The 22,307-nt window shown below is 40.9% G+C and overlaps 1 protein-coding gene across 1 annotated transcript; it reads right to left on the bottom strand.

The window, feature by feature from the left end:
* Positions 1–775: 775 nt before the first annotated feature.
* Positions 776–1,723, bottom strand: LOC309553015 (olfactory receptor 5AR1-like; the record flags this gene model as incomplete). The annotated part of the gene is made up of 1 exon (XM_082253917.1): positions 776–1,723. One exon carries the CDS (start codon positions 1,721–1,723, stop codon positions 776–778), a length of 948 nt encoding a protein of 315 aa, XP_082110043.1.
* Between the last annotated feature and the right edge of the window lie 20,584 nt (positions 1,724–22,307).

Raw genomic sequence — 22,307 nt, 5'->3', positions numbered from 1 at the left:
TGTACCAAGAGACAGGTTATATTTGGTTGGTGACAGACTGGAGGGTGAGTACATCAGACTGGGGGCTGGCTGACTTTCATGCACCTCTTACAATCCTTCAACCTCATTTTGATTTTCAACTATATTGTTGTTTTTACAAGCAGCTCATAAATTGTTTACACTTTTTTCACTCAATTTATTTACCACATGAGCACCAACGCCATTGAATTTAATTGATCACATTTTTTTATCCTGTGCGCATCTGCTTCAGTGTCCATACACTTATTTTTACATTGAAGTGTCCAGAGCTGTGCCTGAGGAACAGGTATAGGTAAGGTCAAGAAACAGTACAGGATCTTGGGTAAAATCGTAATTTTAATTGATGCTATACGGCCTAGCAATGAAATTTAGAAATGTCTTTATTTGTTTAAAGAGACTCAAAAAGAGGTTTAAAGTTGGTATCATATAGTGAATCAGAGCGGGACAAAATGTGGACCCCGGGGTATTTAATGGCATCAGCTTTCCATGTGTAGGGAAAATGTCCCGAGAGATGGTGGACCTCAGAAGTAGATAAATTGAGCGGCAGAGCCTCCGATTTAGAAGGGTTTAACTCTATAGCCAGACAAGGCCCCCGAATTCATCCAACAGCTTATGTAGATTAGGGAGGGTAGTTCGCAGGTTTGTCAGGGTGAGCACATCGTCGGCGAATAGCGAGATCTTGAGATATTGAGGACTCCTTAAAATGGTAAAAAAAATAAATAAATAAATAAAATAATGTAATATTAGTCCTAAACATTTAGTTTTTTTTAACTAAATGGGAAAGCTTGTTCATTGATTGTATGATGGCCTTTTTCACTTCTTGGTTCCTCAGGCTGTAGATAAGAGGATTCAGCATAGGGGTCACTACTGAATAGAAAACAGAGGTCACCTTGTCTTGTCTCTGTACGGCACTGGAAGGTGAGCGCAAATAAGTACACATAACTGTGACATAGAAGACACTGGCACACATGAGATGAGAGGAGCAAGTGTTGAATGCTTTTTGTCGTCCTTCAGAAGAATTTATCTGCAATATGGTGGAGAAAATGAGAGCGTACGAGACCAGGATTGCTGACAATGAACAAAGGCTGTAAGAACCAATTAGGATCATGGTTAAAATGTTGCAGTGAAGAGTTCTGGAGCAGGACAGTTGAAGTATTGGAGGGATGTCACAGTAGAAATGGTCTATAACATTAGGTCCACAGTACCGAAGACTAAACAAACAGCTGGTCTGCGCAATGGCCTGAAAAAAGCCAAAGAAAAACGACAGACTGACCAGAGACACACATTTCTTCTTGGTCATGATAGAAAAATAGTGAAGAGGGTGGCAGATAGCAGCATATCGGTCGTACGACATACTGGAGAGTAGGAGAACCTCAGTTCCTGCCATGGCAGCAAAGATTAACAGCTGGATGGCACATCCATGAAACGATATGGTCTTCTTGAGAGATGTAAGATCAGACAACATTTTAGGAGTGACAGATGTGGAGTAGAAGAGGTCAACCGTTGAGAGGTAACTCAAAAAGTAATACATTGGAGTCTTGAGATTGGAGGCAACATTGACAATAACGATCAAGCCAATGTTTCCAAACACGGTCACAAGATATACCGTCAAGAAAAGAAGAAAAAGAAATTGAATTAGCTTATCATTTTTAGTTAGTCCAGAAAATACAAACACTGTCACTTGTGTGTTGTTTTCCATAGTCATTGAGTTCTCCCTGTATGGATAAGAAATCAATCCAAAATTTAGATGGTGACAGAAATAGAGCAGCTGTCATTCTTGACTAGGGATGATCGAACTTTTGAAAAGTTTGCTTCGACCAGAACACCCGAACTTCCCAAAAGTTCGGCCTGGATTTCAGAACCCCATTGAAATCAATGGGACCCGAACTTCGGTAATCAAAAAACACCATTTTGAAGCCCTAAAACCCAATAAATGCCCCTAAAAAGTGCCTAGGGTTCTGGGTCATGCCCCAGGGACTATTAATCACACAAAAAAAAGTTCTTAAAAATTGTCCTTTTTGATAGAGAGACAATTATTGAAAAAATAAAAAAATAAAAAAATAGAGATTTGGATTTAGTGTCTGGGGGGTCTAAAAAGTGTACCTGTGAAGTTTCAGGTCTGTAGCATGTCCAGAACCAGAAAAAAAAAAAAAAGATTGTTTGTATTATGTCACTTATAGAACAGGGATATGGCTTCGAAAAGGTAGCAAAGTGTGGGGCCAGGATGGGATTTTAAGGGTACCGTTATATAACTAATAAGAGAGATGTATCTACAAGAATAACTAAAAAGTATATAATTTTATTATATCACATAGAATGAGAAAAATATAAATACAAATACAAGGACATTACTGTTACAAGATAACATGAAACATCATCATAGTAACAACAGAATTAATAAAATATCGTCAGAGATAATTTTTTGGTGACCGACGCCTATGCTCCGTTTGCCATTAACCATCAGTTCCACCACTGGAAGTATCACATATATGCCTTGGCCTACATGCCAGTGTAGATCACTCTTCTTGTATACTCATGTAAGTAAAATGTCTACCATGTGATCGAATAAATGACGTACTAGTGTCAGAAGTAGGAGGGGCTTATCGCCAACTGCTCCATACTTGACACACACCGATATTCGAAACAGCAAAAAGAACATGTATATGTACACATGCTTTTATATATGTATGATAATCATGTATCTATTTTTGTCATTCTTTAGTGGCTTTTTATCAAGTTACATCCCTTGTACCCCTGAAGAAGCGGTATTACCTCGAAACATGTCGGGTAGTGGTATTTGGACCGACTAGAGGGACACACACCAGTTCTGGCACCTCCAGACTGACTGTGACCTCTGACGAGTCCTGTCCACAATCTCAAGGAAATTATCTCTGACGATATTTTATTAATTCTGTTGTTACTATGATGATGTTTCATGTTATCTTGTAACAGTAATGTCCTTGTATTTGTATTTATATTTTTCTCATTCTATGTGATATAATAAAATTATATACTTTTTAGTTATTCTTGTAGATACATCTCTCTTATTAGTTATATAACGGTACCCTTAAAATCCCATCCTGGCCCCACACTTTGCTACCTTTTCGAATTTGTCTAGGGATGAGGTACCTTAATACCTAATATCTAATCCAATGGGCTAACTTCTGCAGGGATATGGCTTCGCTATTTTTACACCTTGCCGGTTTTGTAGCAAGCGTTTTTTTGGGCATTTTTTGGGGGTTATTGGAGGCAGGCATAACATCAGAACTTCTATGTAGGGGTATATATACACACACACTTATATGTATATATACCCATACACATTTATAGGTGTGAAAGTAGCAGAACACTATACTTGCGCTAATGAAATAATTAACACCAATATGGTTACGCTCCTATCACACCTATATATGTGTATGTGTAAAATACATATAAGTGTGTGTATATATATATATATATACCCCTATACAGAAGTTCAGATGTTTTGCCTGCCTCCAAAGAACCCAAAAAAATGCCCCAAAAAACAACAGCTCCAAAAAAAAAACGCCCAGGTGTGTTTTTGCAGCAGGTGTTTTTTTGGGCATTTTTTGGGGTTCTTTGGAGGCAGGCAAAACATCTGAACTTCTGTATAGGGGTATATATATATATATACACACACACACATATGTATTTTACACATACACATATATAGGTGTGATAGGAGCGTAACCATATTGGTGTTAATTATTTCATTAGCGCAAGTATAGTGTTCTGTTACTTTCACACCTATATATGTGTATGGGTATATATACATATAAGTGTGTGTGTATATATACCCCTATACAGAAGTTGAGATGTCATGCCTGCCTCCAAAGAACCCCAAAAAAATGCCAAAAAAACCCTGCAATAACACACCTGGGCGTTTTTTTTTTTTTTGGCGCAGGCTTTTTTTTGGGCATTTTTTTGGAGGCAGGCAAAACATCTGAACTTCTGTATAGGGGTATATATACACACACACTTATATGTTTATATACACATACACATATATAGGTGTGAAAGTAGCAGAACACTACTTGCGCTAATGAAATAATTAACAGCAATATGCTTACGCTCCTATCACACCTATATATGTGTATGTGTAAAATACATATAAGTGTGTGTGTATATATATACCCCTATACAGAAGTTCAGATGTTTTGCCTGCCTCCAAAGACCCCAAAAAAATGCCCAAAAAACGCCTGCTGCAAAAACACACCTGGGCGGTTTTTTTTTTGGCGCTGGTGTTTTTTTGGGCATTTTTTTGGGTTCTTTGGAGGCAGTCAAAACATCTGAACTTCTGTATAGGGGTATATATATATATATATATATATATATATATATATATATATTTATATACACACACACTTATATGTATTTTACACATACACATATATAGGTGTGATAGGAGCGTAAACATATTGGTGTTAATTATTTAATTAGCGCAAGTATAGTTTTCTGCTCCTTTCACACCTATATATGTGCAGGTGTATATATACAGACATGTGTGTGTATATATACCCCAATACACAAGTTTAGATGTTATGCCTGACTCCAAACTTGTCCTCAAAAAATCCCTATAAACGCCTGCAGCCAGAAAGCAGGCTGACCGGCGAGAAGCCATATTAGTGCACTGAATGTGACCTAAGAGAAACAATGTTTTCTCTATAGCGGTCACCCTGATATGGAAGGGTTTGGTCACCCTGCCATAGGAGTCAGTGTCAGTTCACCCTACACTACATTACGGTCACCCTGGCACTTAACACTTTCCCTACAGAAACTAAATTTTTGCATCTAACTAAAGTGTAAAGGAGCACTCTAACTACACTAGATATCCCTTTCCTCACACTAATAAATGCTAAATGACACTTTTAAAGTAAAATTAACAGAACTGCTTCCACTCTCTTCCATGTCCCTGTATTACAATGCTAGGAATTTGGCGGGGGCTATCTTATATACTGGGAGGCGTATTCACTAATGATTGGCCTAGGGACCCCCTAGTCACTCCAATCACATTCCTAGCATTCTCCTGCCCCCTCAATTGGCTTTTACTAATGGTTCTGGTCCAATCACAGGCTTTTAAAGCCCATTTCCTGGCCCATTGCATTTTGGTCGGTTCTGGTTGCCGAATTCCAAACTTTTTCATACAAAGTTCTAAATTCGGCCGAACCTAGAACAGTCAATGTTCGGGTGGAACCGATGGTCGACCCGAACCGTTCGATCATCCCTATTCTTGACCTCTTTTAAAAAAATACTAGTTGTCTTGGCTGAGTCTGAAGCCACGTACACACGTGTCGAAAATTGGCAGGGAATTTTCATCCGACGACCGATCTGCCGATTTTCGGCTTGTTAGTATAATGCGTCCGACAACCAACTCCGACTTTTCGGCCGGAAAAAATCTGGTGTGCAGACTATAAAATTTTTGTTGGCCGCCAACACAACGGCTGATTTTCGTGCAGTCAGTACAGATTTCGACAGGGAAAAATCTGATGAGCAAGTTTGGGCATGCTCAGTGAAGAAAGAACACAAAGAAAGCAACCCAACATATGACATCACTTCTGAAGTAGAATTTTTGTTGGGTGAGAAAATTTGTGTGCAGTCTAGGCACATTCCAACCAACAAAACACAACTCTGGACAAAAGATGGATGATTGGTCAGCCGATTATCGTAGCGTGTGTACGGGGCTTGACTTCGTTAACTTCTGAGTCCCTCAACCAGAAGAGGTACGCAGCAACAAAAGTGCAGTAACCCCATTGTTCCAAGTCAGTGAGTGGGAGATATTGAAATACCGGGCATGAGGTAGCACTAGACCTTGGTGAGGAGATTTTCTGCGTCAATCTGATTTGTGGAGAAATCCCTAAATTGGTTGGTCTCTTATTAACACGATTGTTTAGGTGGTTGAGAAGCACCATGTAAAAAAGGTCTAAAACTTTGAGGACTTACACAGTTCTCAATTAAACATTTAAAGGATCACTTCAATCATTAGGGCTAAAAAAAATCTTGAAGGTGATGTTTGGTATGTAATGAGGTGTGGAATGGAGGTTGAATACCTCAGGGTGGGGCACAGCTGTAGGCTCATGCTTGATTCTTGAGCCCCTCTTCACCCTAAGGCAGTGATGGTGAACCTTGGCAGCCCAGATGTTTTGGAACTACATTTCCCATGATGCTCATGCACTCTGCAGGGTAGTTGAGCATTATGGGAAATGTAGTTCCAAAACATCTGGGGTGCCAAGGTTCGCCATCACTGCCCTAAGGTATAAGATGTCTATTCCTTACCGCATCCATACCATACCATATCCATACACATGTTCAATCCTCTTGCACAATTTTCCTTTAGTTTTACCAAAAGCCATATAATTTGAGGTCAAAACTAAACACCTTTCAACTTTATCCAATTAGGCAGGCCCGTGCACTAAATATTTTGTACATAGTTCCCTTAACCGATTTTCATTTTTTGCTATACAACACTGGGTTACTTTAACTGACAATTGGGCAACCGTGCGACACTGTACCCAAATAAAATGTATGTCCTTTTTTTCCCCACAAATAGAGATTTATGCGTTTTTTTTTTCTTTTTGCACTAGACACACAAAAAAAACTGACAATTTTGAAAAAAAAAAAACAATATTTCTTACTATAATATATATATATATATATATATATATCTGTGTGTGTGTGTGTGTGTGTATGTATGTATGTATATATATATATATATATATGTATATTATCTGCTATAAAACATATCCAATAAAAACATTTAAAAAATCTAATTTTTTCATAATTTTAGGCCAATGTGTATTCTGCTACATGTTTTTGGTAAAAAAAAAAAAAAAATCCCAATAAGCGTATATTGATTGGTTTGCTCTGGATCTGTAAACTAGGGGATATTCTCATTCATTTTTTAATTTATTTCTTTACTAGTAATGGTGGTGATCAGCGACAGGACTGCAATATTGTGGCAGACAAATCGGACACCTAACTGACACTTTTTTGGTGACCAGTGACATTATTACAGTGATCAGTGCTAAAAATATGCACTGTCACTGTACTAATGATACTGGCAAGGAAGCGGTTAACATCAGGGGCAATCAACGGGGTTAAACGTGTGCCTAGGGAGTGTTTACTAGCTGTGGGGGAGGTGCCTTTACTGGTTGAAGACATGGATTGGTGTTCCTGCTTCACAGGAACACAGGATCCATGTCTTCTGTACTTTCAGAATGACAGTCTGCCTTGTTTACATTATTTGTAAATAACCGAACGATCAGCGGGTGGTGACGGGCATCGGGTCCGCGGGACCCGCTGATCAGCTCCCACTCTTTAAAATCACAGTAAGAGTGAGCCAGCGGCGGCGCGCCATCGTCCCTGAACCCCGGAAGTGCAGAATCACGTATATATATATATATATATATATATATATATATATATATATATATTATATATATATATATATATATATATATATATATATATATATATATATATATATATGGTGATGCAGTGCAGAGAGGCCGACCTGTAGCAGTAAATCTGCTACAGGGTGGTCGGGAACCGGTTAAGGTAAATCTAAAGGAAAATTGTACAAGAGGATTGAACATGTATGGCCAGTCTTACATATACCCAGGAAAGTGACGGTTCTCAGGTGATACAGAGGAGAAACAAATCCTCCTGCATAAGATGTACCTGTTTATCTGCAGTCTTCTCTTCTCTATACAAAACTGTTTCCCCTGAATGTTGGGACTTTTTAGGCACTTTTATGTTTGATCATACAAATAAAAAAAATTTAATAAAAAATGATATATTTTATTAATACATGTTAAAAAATTGGTTATTAGCTATACAAAAAATACATGACAATGTTCACACGACACAATGTGTACATATTATGATGGACTGCGAATACACCAACTGTGAAGGATGCGATGATGAAGTTGTAACTTCTTCCACCCAACGCGTTTCAGAGAGTAAAAACTCTCCTTCATCAGGGATATGGGAGGTGTCACTTAAAGTCAATCACATGGCATTGCACGTAGACATTTCATGTTTCTTCTTAACCACTTACCGACCACCCACCATGTATTTACATCGGTCCTTTGGCGCTAAATACTGGGGTTATGGCAGCAGATAGCTGTCATAACCCCGGTATTTTTTTTAAACGGCGGTTGGCTCTCTTTAAGATAAGGGTGGTCCCAGCATCGGATTCGCCGTGGGATCACCCTTACGGTGCGGCAGAAGAGGTAATTTTCCCACCTTACCGGACCCGCCGGCAGCAGGGAAAATGATCCGGTCCTCTCTCCTCACAGACAGGAAGTCGAATGAGGGCAAGATGGCCCCCCTACTCGACTCTATGGTCTTGGAGGACCAGAGCGACGTCAAACGTCATTGCCTAGCAACCGGTTTTAAGGGTTAATTTTTTTCCAGTAATTTTTCTTTCTTTTTTAGTGTAGATGTGGGATGTGAGGTCTTTTTGACCCCAGATCTCACAATAAAGAAGTCCTGTCATGCCTATTTCTATTACAAGGGATGTTTACATTCCTTGTAATAGGAATAAAAATGATCAAAAATGTAAAAATCTGTGTAAAAATAAAAAATAATAAATAAAATAAATAGGAAAAAAAAAAGAGCTCTGTCCCCGTTAGCTTGCGCGCAGATATGCAAGTCCCGCCCACATATGAAAAGCGTGAGGTATCCCTGCGATCGCTAGGGCAAGAGCAATAATTTGAGTCCTAGACCTCCTCTGAAACTCTAAGTTGGTAACCTGTAGAAATTTTTTAAATGTCGCATATGGGGATTTTTAAGTACCAATGTTTGTTGCCATTTCACAAACGTGCACAATTTTGAAGCATGACATGTTGGGTATCTATTTACTCGGCGTAACATTGTCTTTCACATTATAGAAAAAAATTGGGCTAACTTTATTGTTTTCTTATTTTTTAATTAATTTAATTAATTAATTTAATTATTCTCTAGGGTCTCTGCTAAAAAAAAAGATATAATGTTTGGGGATTCCAAGTAGTTTTCTAGCAAAAAAAAAGTGATTTTAGCTTGTAAACACCAAGTGTCAGAAATAGGCCCGGTCCTTAAAGCGGAGTTCCGGTCTCAGAGATGAAATTTAGATAAAAATACCCCCAGGACAGTCAGGGCTAGTACATTCCATAATGGATAGCCTCTGAACTGTCCCGGGTCGCACTTACCTTTTAGAAGAAATACTTACCTTGAAAATTTCTTCTCCAGGGCTGCCATCTCAGGTGTGGGCAGCTGAAGCCAGCACGTCCTCTTCTGCCCCCTCTTCCGTGTCCTCTTCATCCCAGAATGCGCCTGCACCGGCCCCGCCGTCACTTCCAGCGCATGCGCGTCATCCCTGCACAGCTTCTGGGCATGCCCAGAAGCTGTTTAGCAAGGAATGACGTGCCTGCACCGGAACTGACAAGCAGGGCCGGTGCAGGCGCATTGACTCTTGGGAGTGATGACGTTCAGCTCACAGGACTCAACGCAAGAAGGAAGAGACAGCGCGGGCCGCGGCCGAAGAGGGAGGAAGTAGAAGAAAGGTGAGTATACTTTCTTAAAAAAACAAGGTAAGTAAAGAAAAAAAAAATGGGAGTATCCATTTGTTTTTTTAGGGCATTTACAGCAAGCGGATGGGCCAAAGTTGTTTTTGAGCCCGGAACTCCGCTTTAAGTGGTTAAAAAACCAAATCTGAAGCTTCTGCTTGTCCACCCAATTTTTGACACTCTATATGAGGCTTGTTCATAGCAAAACAATGGAGGGGAGTTGTAATTTTAGAATTTTAGATTTTTTTTGTGGTAAAACAGCCACAAGTGTGGAAAACAGGTGACACTGAGACCTGAAAGACTCCATCCCTGAAACTCCAAGACTATAATGAATGTGCTCAGGTTGGATTCAAGAATTGAATTCCCTGGAAACAAGAAAAATACAACAAATCCAGATATGCAAGTGGAAAATTGGGAAAAGCAGTATGGGACTATAAAGGGAAGGGATCAAGCACATCTGGACAACAGGGGGTTTAATTGTGCCATGTATTCACTACAGAGAGAGGATATATATAAAAATAATAATATTTTATTTGTAAATACAAGTTATAACACATAAATCTAAAAACAAAGATAATCACAGTTTTTTTTACATATCTACGCACACATCTCCTGCAAGGGAGGTATGCGTTGAGGATCACTGACCGATCAACGCGTTTCGCTGTGGCAGCTTCATCAGGATCCAGCAGATATATTTCAAAATAATAGGTACAGTATTATATTATCCTTCACATAAAATCAAGCCTGAGAATATTAAGACATCACATCATCCTACAGATATAATAACCAAGGCTGTTTGACCAGAGATCCCAAAACACCTAAAATCTGGAAGAAATAAACAGGCTGCTATTACAGACTATCAGTAGATGTGCCCAGTTGACCAAAATTTGATCTTAAATCGGCCTGTGAATGGGGGAAATGTCAGCCAGCCAAAGCCAGATGGTAAGGCAATCAAGGAGGAGCTGTCCAAGAAGGACCTGCAACTTCTTTATGGTCAGAAAAGTGGGATAATAGTCCCCTTACACACGTATTATCAATAACCAGAGAGGGAGAATATATATATATATATATATATATATATATATATATACGGACCATAGGTCTGGTGTCAAATTGGAGCTGGAAACTAGTTTTTATCAGGATGGTGTGTAGTAAGGTGTCATTGGTTAGAAGCACACAGCTTTGTATTATTAAAATATATAATTTTTATTAAAAAAAAATGTATTTGTGTGATCAAACATAAAAGTGCTTAAAAAGTCCCAATATTCAGGGGAAACAATTTTGTATAGTTCATGAGGGATGTGGCACAGGCAGACTCTAACCACTAGCATTTTGATGACCTTCTCTTCTCTACACCCATTCAAAGTCCAGAATTTATAAAGCTTATGTGCACTGTCATAAAAAAGGGGGCAGAGACCTGAAGCTACACTCTACAGAGGTCAGTGAAGAGACCTCTGAGAGCTGATTAAAAGGAAGGGACACACTCCCCTTCACACAGCTCACAGGAACAGAGCTGAGGCTGTCAATCACAGGCTGTGTGCTGGAGGTCCCTCCCCTGTCACCTTTTTTCTCTTTGTGTCAGGAAAACTTGTCAGAGCTGACTCATACAGATAACAAAGGAATGAAGCAGCAGACAGAAATGACACTTAGTGCTCTTAACTGAGACAAGTACACACTATAGGGGGATATGCTTTGTTCATATTACATGTCTGAGGTTTACAACCACTTGGTTATGAGTAAGCGATCTAAAGAATCGTGAAACGCGTCAACCTGTCCCATGTCTGTGTGATGCACTGTATGTATTTAAGTTTATGGGGAATTAAACACTTCGATTTTCATCTTCTCCTGAGTGCGGTCAAACTTTCTCTTTGATTACTTGATTACTGGATGGCGGATCCGACCTGCACCGGAGTGCTTTGCCTCACCTGAGCGGCTTTTTTCTGTTACTACAACCAATTTAACCACTTGCCAACCAGCCACCATAGTTATACGGAGGCAGGTCGCCAGGTTCCCACAATCCTGGGGACACGTGCGCTCGATGACTCGCAAGCGGTGAAACCAATTTACGGCGCTGCCGCCGGGCACCCGCGATCGCTCCCCGTGAAGAGAGAACGCCGGTCTGCTGTTGTAAACTGCTGTTGCCAGCCCCCACATCAAGTCACTGGCTAAATCTTGCTGCCTTAACCCCCATAACATCTCCAGAATTAGTCCCTTTCTAACTAACAACACCACAAAACAACTTATTCACTCCTTGGTCTACCTTTACACAGGCTATACCTCATTCAGTCTACCCTGAATGCTGCTTCCATATTAAACGTTGAGGTCAGGACTCTGTGCAGGCCAGTCAAGTTCCTTCATCCCAAACTCGCTCATCCATGTCTTTTTGGGCCTTGCTTTGTGCACTGGTGCGCAGTCATGTTGGAATAGGAAGGGGCCATCCCCAAACTGTTCCCACAAAGTTGGAAGCATAAAATTGTCCAAAATGTCTTGGTATGCTGACGCCTTAAGAGTTCCCTTCACTGGAACTAAGGGGCCAAGCCCAACCCCTGAAAAGCAACCCCACACCATAATCACCCCTCCACCAAATAATTTGGACCAATGCACAAAGCAAGGTCCATAAAGACATGGATGAGCGAATTTGGGGTGGAGGAACTTGACTGGCCTGCACAGAGTCCGGACCTCAACCCGATAGAACACCTTTAGGATTAATTAGAGTGCAGACTGCGAGCCAGGCCTTCTCTTCCAACATTAGTGCCTGACCTCAAAAATGCCCCTGGAAGAATGGTCAAACATTCCCATAGACACACTCCTAAACCTTGTGAGCAGCCTTCCCAGAAGAGTTGAAGCTGTTATGGCTGCAAAGGGTGGGCCTACAGACGAAAACTGGGATGCCATTAAAGTTTATGTGTGTGTTAAGGCAGGCGTCCCAATACTTTTGGTAATATAGTATATCTGGAAGTCATGAAAAACAATCCAACACCATAATCTCCCCTCCTCCAAATGTTTTGGACCAGTGCATAAAGCAAGGTCTATAAATACATGGATGAGTGGGTTTGGGGTGGAGGAAATTGACTGGCCTGCACGGAGTGTTGACCTCAACACCTTTGGAATGAATTAGAGCAGAGACTGCGAGACAGGCCTTCTTGTCCACATCAGTGCCTGACCCCACTAATGCGCTTCTCAAAGAATAGACACACTCCTAAACCTTGTGGACAGCCTTCCCAGAAGAGTTGAAGCTGTTATAGATGCAAAGGGTGAGACAACTCAATATTGAACCCTACGGACTAAGACTGGGATGCCACTAAACTTCATATGCGTGTAAAGACAGGTGTCCCAATACTTTTGACAATATAGTGTACATGTTATATGTTTACGATTTAAATTTAAGTCATGATAAATTTTAGCTAGACATACACTTTGAAATGTTTCTATACCAAAAATAATTTTTAGCTTTGGATAGCTGAGGGAGAGGTTAGAACAGCTGTCAGGTTCTACTGCTGTCTGGACTCCATTAAACTCCCTGGCAGTATGATTATGTCAGGAATTATGTACCAAAAACGGTACAATTTTTTGATATTTATAATTTATAATATATATATATATATATATATATATATATATATATATTATAAAATATAAATATTATATTAATAATACATATATTATAAAATATATTATAAAATAAAAATATTATAATATATATAATATATATTAATAATATAATTTATAATTTACAATTTATAATATTTGATATTTTTCTGATACTAAGGTGATACAGTGTAATCCTCTCAGATTACACTGTATCACCTCCTTTTTATGTGTGTGTGTTTTGTGCAACATTTGAATTTCCCTCCTAGTTCCGCTCCCATGCACTATTGCTGCTGCAGGGAACGAAACCAGGAAGTCATCAGAGCGACGGACGAGCGGCGGGGATCTCGGCGGCGATCACAGCAATGGGAGATCATCGCTGGATCGCCAGGATAAGGTAAGGAACCCCGCTGCAGGCTCTGCACATCTACCCCGAGCGTGACTCGGGGATACCGATAGTAGCATGAAAAAACCACCCCGAGTCACGCTTGGGGTTACCGCTAAGGGAGTTAAAGAGATTTCCTCCACACCTAATTCTGGTGACAACCTTTAACCAAACAGGAAACGAGGGAAAATCTGCAACATGGAGACAGCCAACAATGAAAAGGCATCAGGGATTCTCGCATGGTCTTACTTAACCTTAACCACTTTCTTACCTCTGGATGTCATATGACGTCCAGGGCTTTAAGTGCGGATATGTGAATGATGGGTGCCACTGTGGGCATCATTCAGATATCATTCATTTCCTCCGGCGATTCCCTGCACCATAAGAACAATCATAGTGGCTGTTAAGCTGCCTGATTGTTCTTACAGGCGGCGGGAGGGGATGTCCCCCCCTTCCGCCGACCTCCGGTGCTTCTACCGGCTCGCCCGTGCTATCAGTGAGCCGGAGAAGGAATCCGCCGGCTGCAGAAATACACCATAGAGTCTGCCGAGGACCAGATGGTCCCCAGCAGTCTCTACGACTCTTGGAGGCCCGGGCACGATGTGATGACGTCACGCCCGGCCTGGCAGTTGTCAATACTGCCGTGATCTCGGCTGGATAGCCAAGATCTTTTGTTTTTTTTTGGGGGGATTTCAGGCTTTCTAGCCTATAGGAGAGACCCCCAGATCTTATTGACCCCAAATATCTCCATAAAGAGGACCTGTCATTCACTATTCCTATTACAAGGGATGTTTACATTCCTTGTAATAGGAATAAAAGCGATAAAAAAATAAATAAAGGGAAAGTGTAAAAATAAAAAATAAAATAAAAAATAAACCATAAAAAAAAAGAAAATTTAAAGTGCCCCCATCCCGGGGTGCTCGCCACGCAGAAGCGAATGCATGCGTATGTCGCAGCAACATATGTAAACCGCGTTCAATTCATACATGTGAGGTATCACCGCGAATGTTCGAGCGAGAGCAACAATTCTAGCCCAGGACCTCCTCTGTAACTCTAAACTGGTAAACCTGCAAGAAATGTTAAAGCGTTGCCTATGAAGATTTTTAAGTACCGAAGTTTGGCGTCATTCCACGAGTGTGTGCAATTTTAAAGCGTGACATGTTAGATATCAATTTACTCAGCGTAACATTATCTTTCACATTATATAAAAAAATTGGGCTAACTTTAGTGTTTTTTTTTTTTTTTTTTTTAATTCTTAAAACTGTTTTTTTTCCCAAAAAATAGCATTTGAAAATTTTCTGCGCAAATACCGTGTGACATAAAAAGTCCCCTAAGGTTTCTGCTAAAAAAAATAAATAAAATATATATATATATATATATATATATATACATATATATAATGTTTTGGGGTTCTGAATAATTTTCTAGCAAAAAATGATGATTTTTACATGTGGGAGCGAAAATGGCCCAGTATGGAAGTGGTTAAAATACAAAAAAAAAAAACTTTTTTGAAGGAATCCCTCTATAAGAAGGATTCCTTCAAAACCTGACTAGAGTTTTAAGCCTTCCCCACTTCCCTAAAGTTTAAGCTATAGATACATTTTAAAGGGTTCGTCACCTTTACAAAAAGAAAGTCCTATCTACTCCAGCCTCCCCAGTATTTTACAGTTCTCCAATTTTCATTATAAAGCTTCTTTTAGAAGTAATAGTGCTTTGGAATATTTCAGAGAGCCTGCAATGCATAGGACATTTTATGTAAAGAGGAACCAGAATATACACAGTACGTTCAATTAATAATTCTCTAATAATGTGGTTGGAAATAGCACAGCAGTTAAAGATCTGGAGCACGGTGATGGACATGTCCTGAACTACAAATGTTGTCCCTTAACTGAACAATTAAAACGCAATGTCCGTGCTCCAATTTTCTGTGTCACTCACCTCTCCTGAATTCACACCCGTCTGACATTACATGGCAATCTGGAACCTTTTTATAATATATTGCTTAATCCTGGGAGCAATTCTCATCCATCCCAGAGCATATCATTAATTATTTTTAGCAACAAACAAAACAGTTACGAAACAGTTTTTTTTTTTTTGCTGATTCATTTAATGCAGTAATAAGGAATATATCCTTAGTATTATATGTGTTAACCCCCTCAACTATGAGTAGCATAAGAAATTATTATGAAGGGCCCATTCAAATTTAAAGTGTTACTAAACCCACAACAGTAAAATCAGTCTCTATATGCAGTAAATCATGCTTGTTATACTCACTCTGGAACCTAAGGGGTTAATCCCCTGCCTTGTGTAGAAAGGCTGTTTGATCCTGTCTTCTCTGATCCTCCCTAGACATGTGCAGAACTGAAACATTTGTTTAGTTTCAAATAGATTCGTTATGTTACTCATTTTGTCTCTTTGATTCATTTCAGAATTTGTTTAGTTTCGTTTTCGTTAATTTTTTTTTTTTATATTTTTATAGAAACAATTGTGCAAAGGATAAACATGACAAGATATACTTTGATAGTACGAATAGTATGAATATGCAAATAATAGATATAGCACAAGAAAATAAAAACAACTTTGTTATCAAATAGAACGACTATTGATGCCTCTATATGGGTAGGTTGTCTCGCATGGAACCTGAAGAGAGATCCACCCTATGGGTCAGATGACTCTAACAAAAGAGAGAAAACAGAGGCGCCCCTAATGGGCCATACACACTATACAATTTTCTGAAGACTTTTTCCTTTAGACTTACCAAAACCATATAATATGAGGTCAAACCTAAACACTTTCAATTTGTATGCAATCTGGCAGGCCCTTGCACTACATAGAAAAAGTAAATCTGAAGGAAATCTAACCACAAAAGTTGGATAGTGTGTATCCAGCTTTAGTGTAGACCTTCAAAAGTTTAATATTGCATATAGGCATGTATACACTCACATTTGGATGTATGATAAACGGCCTGAAATAAGAATAAATGGATGAGTCCCTTTGTGCGTCCTGGGCGGCGGGTCCTGAGCTTCCTGGCTGATCGATGAGCTTCCTCTCTTCCACTTGTCACTTTCTCAGAGGATGTTCTGGCTTCCGGGGAGTGGAGGCGAGAACGAGGCTTGAATCACACCCTGGACTGCAGATGCGCCAGTGACGTCACAATAATGTGACGCGTTTCGGAGCATGCGCCGTATGGCCTAAGCCTGAACAGGCATGCTCCTTTCTCAAGCTATGACTCTATACTGGTCTATGTGACATTAAAGTAGCTGATCTAAACATATGACAGAACTATGAGACTTTTGAAACCTTTGCTTAAGCTAAGAGGGGGGGAAGATGAAGCATCAAAATAACTTGATCAAATGTAAGGTGAAAAGATATGATAGTCCAGCCTACGAGGGTTGGACTTTCAGTTTGCCCAGTGTTTGAGTCATAGATGCCTGTAGATACCATTGAGTGTACTGGAAGGAGGACATTACTGGCGATATTTCCGTTGGTGAAAAAGCATGCTCAATGTATGTTTTCGTTAAATTTCATTTTGTTTATTATTTTCTAACGAATTTCAAATTAATGGAACACTTCGAATTTGGATCATTTAAAAAACGATGGATTGATGCGAATTCTGTGTGAAGAATAGCTGGTTGTTAAGCAATGGGCCGAGAAGCCAGCCGCTGCTTCCTTAATAGTGATAGCCGAACATCCCTCAGGTCGGTTCGCACCAGAACACCGCGAATGGGGGAAAAGTTTGTTAGAACATTCAAACTCCATTGAAGTCTATGAGACTCGAACATGAAAAATCAAAAGTCCCCATTTTAAAGGCTTAAATGCAAGTTATTGCCCAAAAAAGTGTATGGGGACCCGGATACAGACCTGGGGGACATGTACCAATGCAAAAACAATCGTTTTTGAAGGAGAAGTGATTTTAATGATGCTTAAAGTGAAACAATAAAAATTAAAAATTCCTTTAAATATCATGCCTGGGGGGTTCCCTTAATGTGCCTGTAAAGTGGCGCATATGTGCTGACATTTCTAAAGGAAAACTTGCTGTAATGCTGTAATGTATTGTCGGCTCCCGGCAAAACAGATGAAAAAACATGAAAAAAATGGTATAGGGTCTCCCCCAGTCCGTTTGGGACTGGTATGGATTTGGATCTGGTACGCTAAATTTCAAATTGCATGTACTTGTCAAACAGGTGCAGAAAAATTGAGCCTTGGGTGTTGGTGGTGCTTGAACACCGCAACCCCTCACAGTTACTCTTGCTGGGTGCAGGAACGGGCCCTGCTGTTAAAAATTAGATTTGAAATTGCATGTACTTGTCATACAGGTGCAGAAAAATTGGGCCTTGGTTGTCGGTGGTGCCTGAACACTGTACCCCTTGCAGTTACTCTTTCTGGGCACAGGAACGGGCCCTGCTGTTAGAAATTAGAAAAAAACATTGAAATTGTATGTACTTGTCATACAGGTAATGAAAAATTGGGTCTTGGGTGTTGGTGGTGCCTGAACAGTGCAACCCCTCGCAGTTACTCTTGCTGGGTGCAGGAACAGGCCCTGCTGGAAAAAAATTAGATACAAAATTGAAATTGCATGCACCTGTCAAATAAGTGCAGAACAATTAGGCCTTGGGTGTTGGTGGTGTCCTAGACCAAAAACATTGTTGGAAGCTAGCATAGTCAATATTGAGGTATTGGAATAGGCAGCATATGCAGTCTTCAAGGGATGGCAGACCCCTAGCAAATTCAATCAGTTACATCAGCAAGGGCTTGATAGCTGCTGTTGATCCAGGACTGATTCATTTCGATAAAAGTCAGCTGGTCAACAGAGTCTGTGGACAGAAGCACACTTTTGTATGTCACAAAACCTCCAGCAGCACTGAATGTCCATTTGGAAAGCATGCTGGAAGCAGGACAGGCCAGTAGCTCGATGGCATATTGAGCAAGCTCTGGCCAGTGGTCAATCCTCAAGACCCAGTAACCCAGTGGATGCTCAGTTGGAAAGGTCTCCAAGTCTGCTCTTGCCCCTAGATAATCCTGCACCACATGAGGGAGATGCTGCCAATGGCTGCCTAAACCTAACAGCCCTGGGCGCTGAGGACTAAAGAATTGGTCAAAGGCATCGGTCAGCAAGCCGCCTTCTCCACCGCTCCTCCTTTGACTGAACAAAGCCTAAGAAACATGTCCAGAAAATGGTAACCTCCCAGTGTCTGGAAAGGTGTTACACAAATTTTTCTTCAAGGCATCCTCAAGATGTTTCATCCCCTTCTCCCTCTGCAAAGGCAGGATGAGCTCTGCAACTTTACCCTTGTAACGTGGATCAAGAAGGGTTGCCAACCAGTAATAATCCCTCTCCTTGGTATCATGAATCTTCTGGTACTTTCACAAGCTTTGCAGAATCAGGGAGCTAAAGCAGCATAAGTTTGAGGAGGCATGAGATACTGAGTCCTCTGGGTCACTAAGGATGACATTGTCAGGAGCAACCACTCCCAAACCGTGTACAACTCCTGGGGTTTCTGGGGAATCAAAACCATCCCTTGAAGACTGCTGTATGTTATCCTCTACATCCATGCTGCTACAATCCTCCTCCTCCTTCTCCTCCTCTTCCTCCTGTGTGTTTTGTGGCCCCGCAGGAATGATATCTGCATAAAGGGATCCTTGTGAGAAAAGGAAGTCCTCCTCTTTCTCCAGCTGTTTTGCCTCAAGTGCCCTGTCCATGATTCCACAAAGCGTGTGCTCCAGCAGGAAGACTAGAGGGATAGTGTCACTGATGCATGCATCATCCCAGCTCACCATCCTTGTGGCCTCCTCAAATGGTGACAGGACACTGCATGCATCCTTTATCAGCAGCCACTGGCGTGGCGAAAAGAAGCCAAGCTTCCCTGAGCCTGTCCAGGTACTCATTTATGGTCCTCTGCTGCATGTGCAGCTGTTGCAGCATTGCCAATGTTGAGTTCCACCTGGTGGGCATGTCACAAATGAGGCGGTTGGTGGGCAGGTTGAATTCCTGTTAAATGTCAGATAGCCGAGCACTGGCATTGTATGACCGCTGGAAATGGCCACAGACTTTTCTGGCCTGCCTCAGAAGATTTTGTAAGCCGGGGTACTTGTTCCTGAAACGCTGCACCACCAAATTCAGGACATATGCCAAGCATGGAACATGTGTCAAGTGTCCCTGTCAGAGGGCAGAGACAAGGTTGGTGCCATTGTCGCATACAACCATTTCTGGCTCAAGCTGCCGTGGCGTCAAACAGCTCTGAGCCTGCCCCTACAGAGCTGACAGAATCTCTGCCCCAGTATGGCTCCTGTCCCCTAGACCGACCATCTGAAGCACTGCATAGCATCTTTTAGCCTGACTGCTTGCTTAGCCTCTTAACCGCTTAGGGAGCACTGCTGGTTCAGTGGATAATTGAGCAGAAGAGGACATAGAGGAAGAAGAAGAGGATGAGGGGATGGAGTAGACAGGTGTGGCAGAATCAGCAACAGCTTTTTGGAGGCCTGGTAGCAGAACAAGCTCCAGCACTGAACCCTGTCCTGCATCCTTACCAGCTGCCAGCAAATTTACCCAGTGTGCCGTGAAGGAAATGTAACATCCCTGTCCATGCCTGCTGGACCAAGAGTCAGCAGTAATTTGAACCTTCCTGATGACTGCTCTGTCCAATGAGGCCAAAACACTACCTTCCACATGATAGTAGAGAGCTGGAATGGCCTTACGTGAAAACAAATGTCTTTTTGGAACCTGCCACTGTGGTACAGTACATTCCTCAAATTCACGAAAGGGGGAAGTGTTTACCAGATGAAAAGGCAGCAGTTGTAGCGCTAGCAATTTGGTCAAGCTAGCATTTAGATGCTGAGCAAGTGGATGGCTGGGACAATATTTTTTTATGGTTCAACAACTGGGGTAGCGAAATTTGCCTGGCGGTGAAATCAACAGGTGGTGTACTGCTGCTGAGGACGTCAATGACGAAATGCGTACAACGTAATTACGTCACTTCCCATTCCGGATCCTACCAGTACCCTAGAGAGCTGTTTGAGCAATATACATTCCCGTTTACATGCTGTATACCTCTTTATTTCATGCGAGTACCCTATACTACATGTACAAATAAAACCTTTATACATACAGTATTACGCTATGTGTCCCCCCCCCTTGTTTATTCCTTGTATACTGTGGTTGGAGTATAACCTGGCATGCAACAGTAGCAGAGGATTCATATCCACCTCCCCCTGGTTACCAGTGACAAGGATATAGGGATTCTGGACCATTACCCAAGATATACAGGAGCAACCATCCCCACTGTGTTTACAGTAATTTAACCCCTGCCTAACAACCCTGCGTGGGGTTAGGCACTCTGGTGAGTGCAATCTGTATCAGAATCACCTTGGGCACCCACCTATTTGCCACGCCTATTGCACTTAACTAGGCTGGGAGCACCATATGAAGATTACCAACTCCCATATATAGACTCCAACTTCTGAATCAATTATTCATTTTTGGGACTAGACTGTGCAATATACTATCCATACCTTAAGGGGTCATAGATTTATCAATACCCTTGTTGTATGTGTTTGCACAGGTCACTTTAAGATCCCATTAGTACCTTATAGTTGCACTTGGTCTAAGTAAATTGTCGGACCACACTGAGCACTGGTCACTTTAAATATCACCATTACTATTTTTATAATATTTTATAGTTGTGCACGTTATAAACTGCACTGAGCACTGGCCAATGATAATACCACATAATACTGGATTAACTGCTTCTTTATTTATTTCCCAATACCCCTTTTTTGGCGCAATATTTGTTATACATTTATGTAATTTTAGTTATTTATTTAAAGATACTATACTATATCTGTTTGCACTATTTATCACCTGGTCACTATGCTAGGCCAGCATTTTGGAGCCTAGATCACGTCACTTAGTCACTTTATTCATCAAATTATGTATTATTAATGCTTTTGATATATACGTGTTTTTGAGAGTAATTATTTATTTATTTATTCATACACACAATTGTTAGTGGTGTACTACAGGATAACCTTGTATATTCTTACATTTGTGCCTCACTAAGTATATGTACAATATTTGAATTTAGTATACCTAACCTATTTCCGACAGCGCCAATTCCCTTCCCCTTTAGTTGAACCTAGCAATTTGGTCAAGCTAGCATTTAGATGCTGAGCAAGTGGATGGCTGGGGCAATATTTTTTTTTTATGGTTCAACAACTGGGGTAGCGAAATTTGCCTGGCGATGAAATCAACAGGTGGTGTACTGCTAGCAGATTGGGTGCAAGTATCTGTGGCACCCATTGCTATACCATCATCCCTCTCAATGCAGGTTTTTGAAAGGACATGAGGTATAGTAGGGGTAGAGATCGCATGTGAATAGCAAGGAGAAGTCTGCATTTTTGTTATGATGTTGATCTTTCACGTGCTGTTGCAAACGTACTGCAAGGCAGATCATCATACTGTATGTCTTGTCAAGAATGTGGTGCCCAAGCGTCTCTGGTGTTTTGCCCAAGCTTGCTCCACTTCAGACAGAGATTGCAAACCGCAACGCTGCGGTCTACTGCACATGTGTTGAAAAAAGCCCACAACAATGAACTTTTGGAAGTCAGCAGAGATTTAGCAGCACCCTGCACCTGTGGAGCTCTGTGGTGTGATGCAATAGGGTGGCTGTCCTTAAGGCGGCCCCTGCCTCATTGGAGTTGTGCTACCTCCTCCTCACTTTCCTCCTCTATTCTTTCAGGCACCCAAGTACAGGCAA

Source organism: Pelophylax lessonae (assembly GCF_965119305.1).
Source record: "Pelophylax lessonae genome assembly, chromosome: 4".
Taxonomy (NCBI): Eukaryota; Metazoa; Chordata; class Amphibia; order Anura; family Ranidae; genus Pelophylax; species Pelophylax lessonae.
This window is presented reverse-complemented; position numbering and strand designations above follow the sequence as displayed.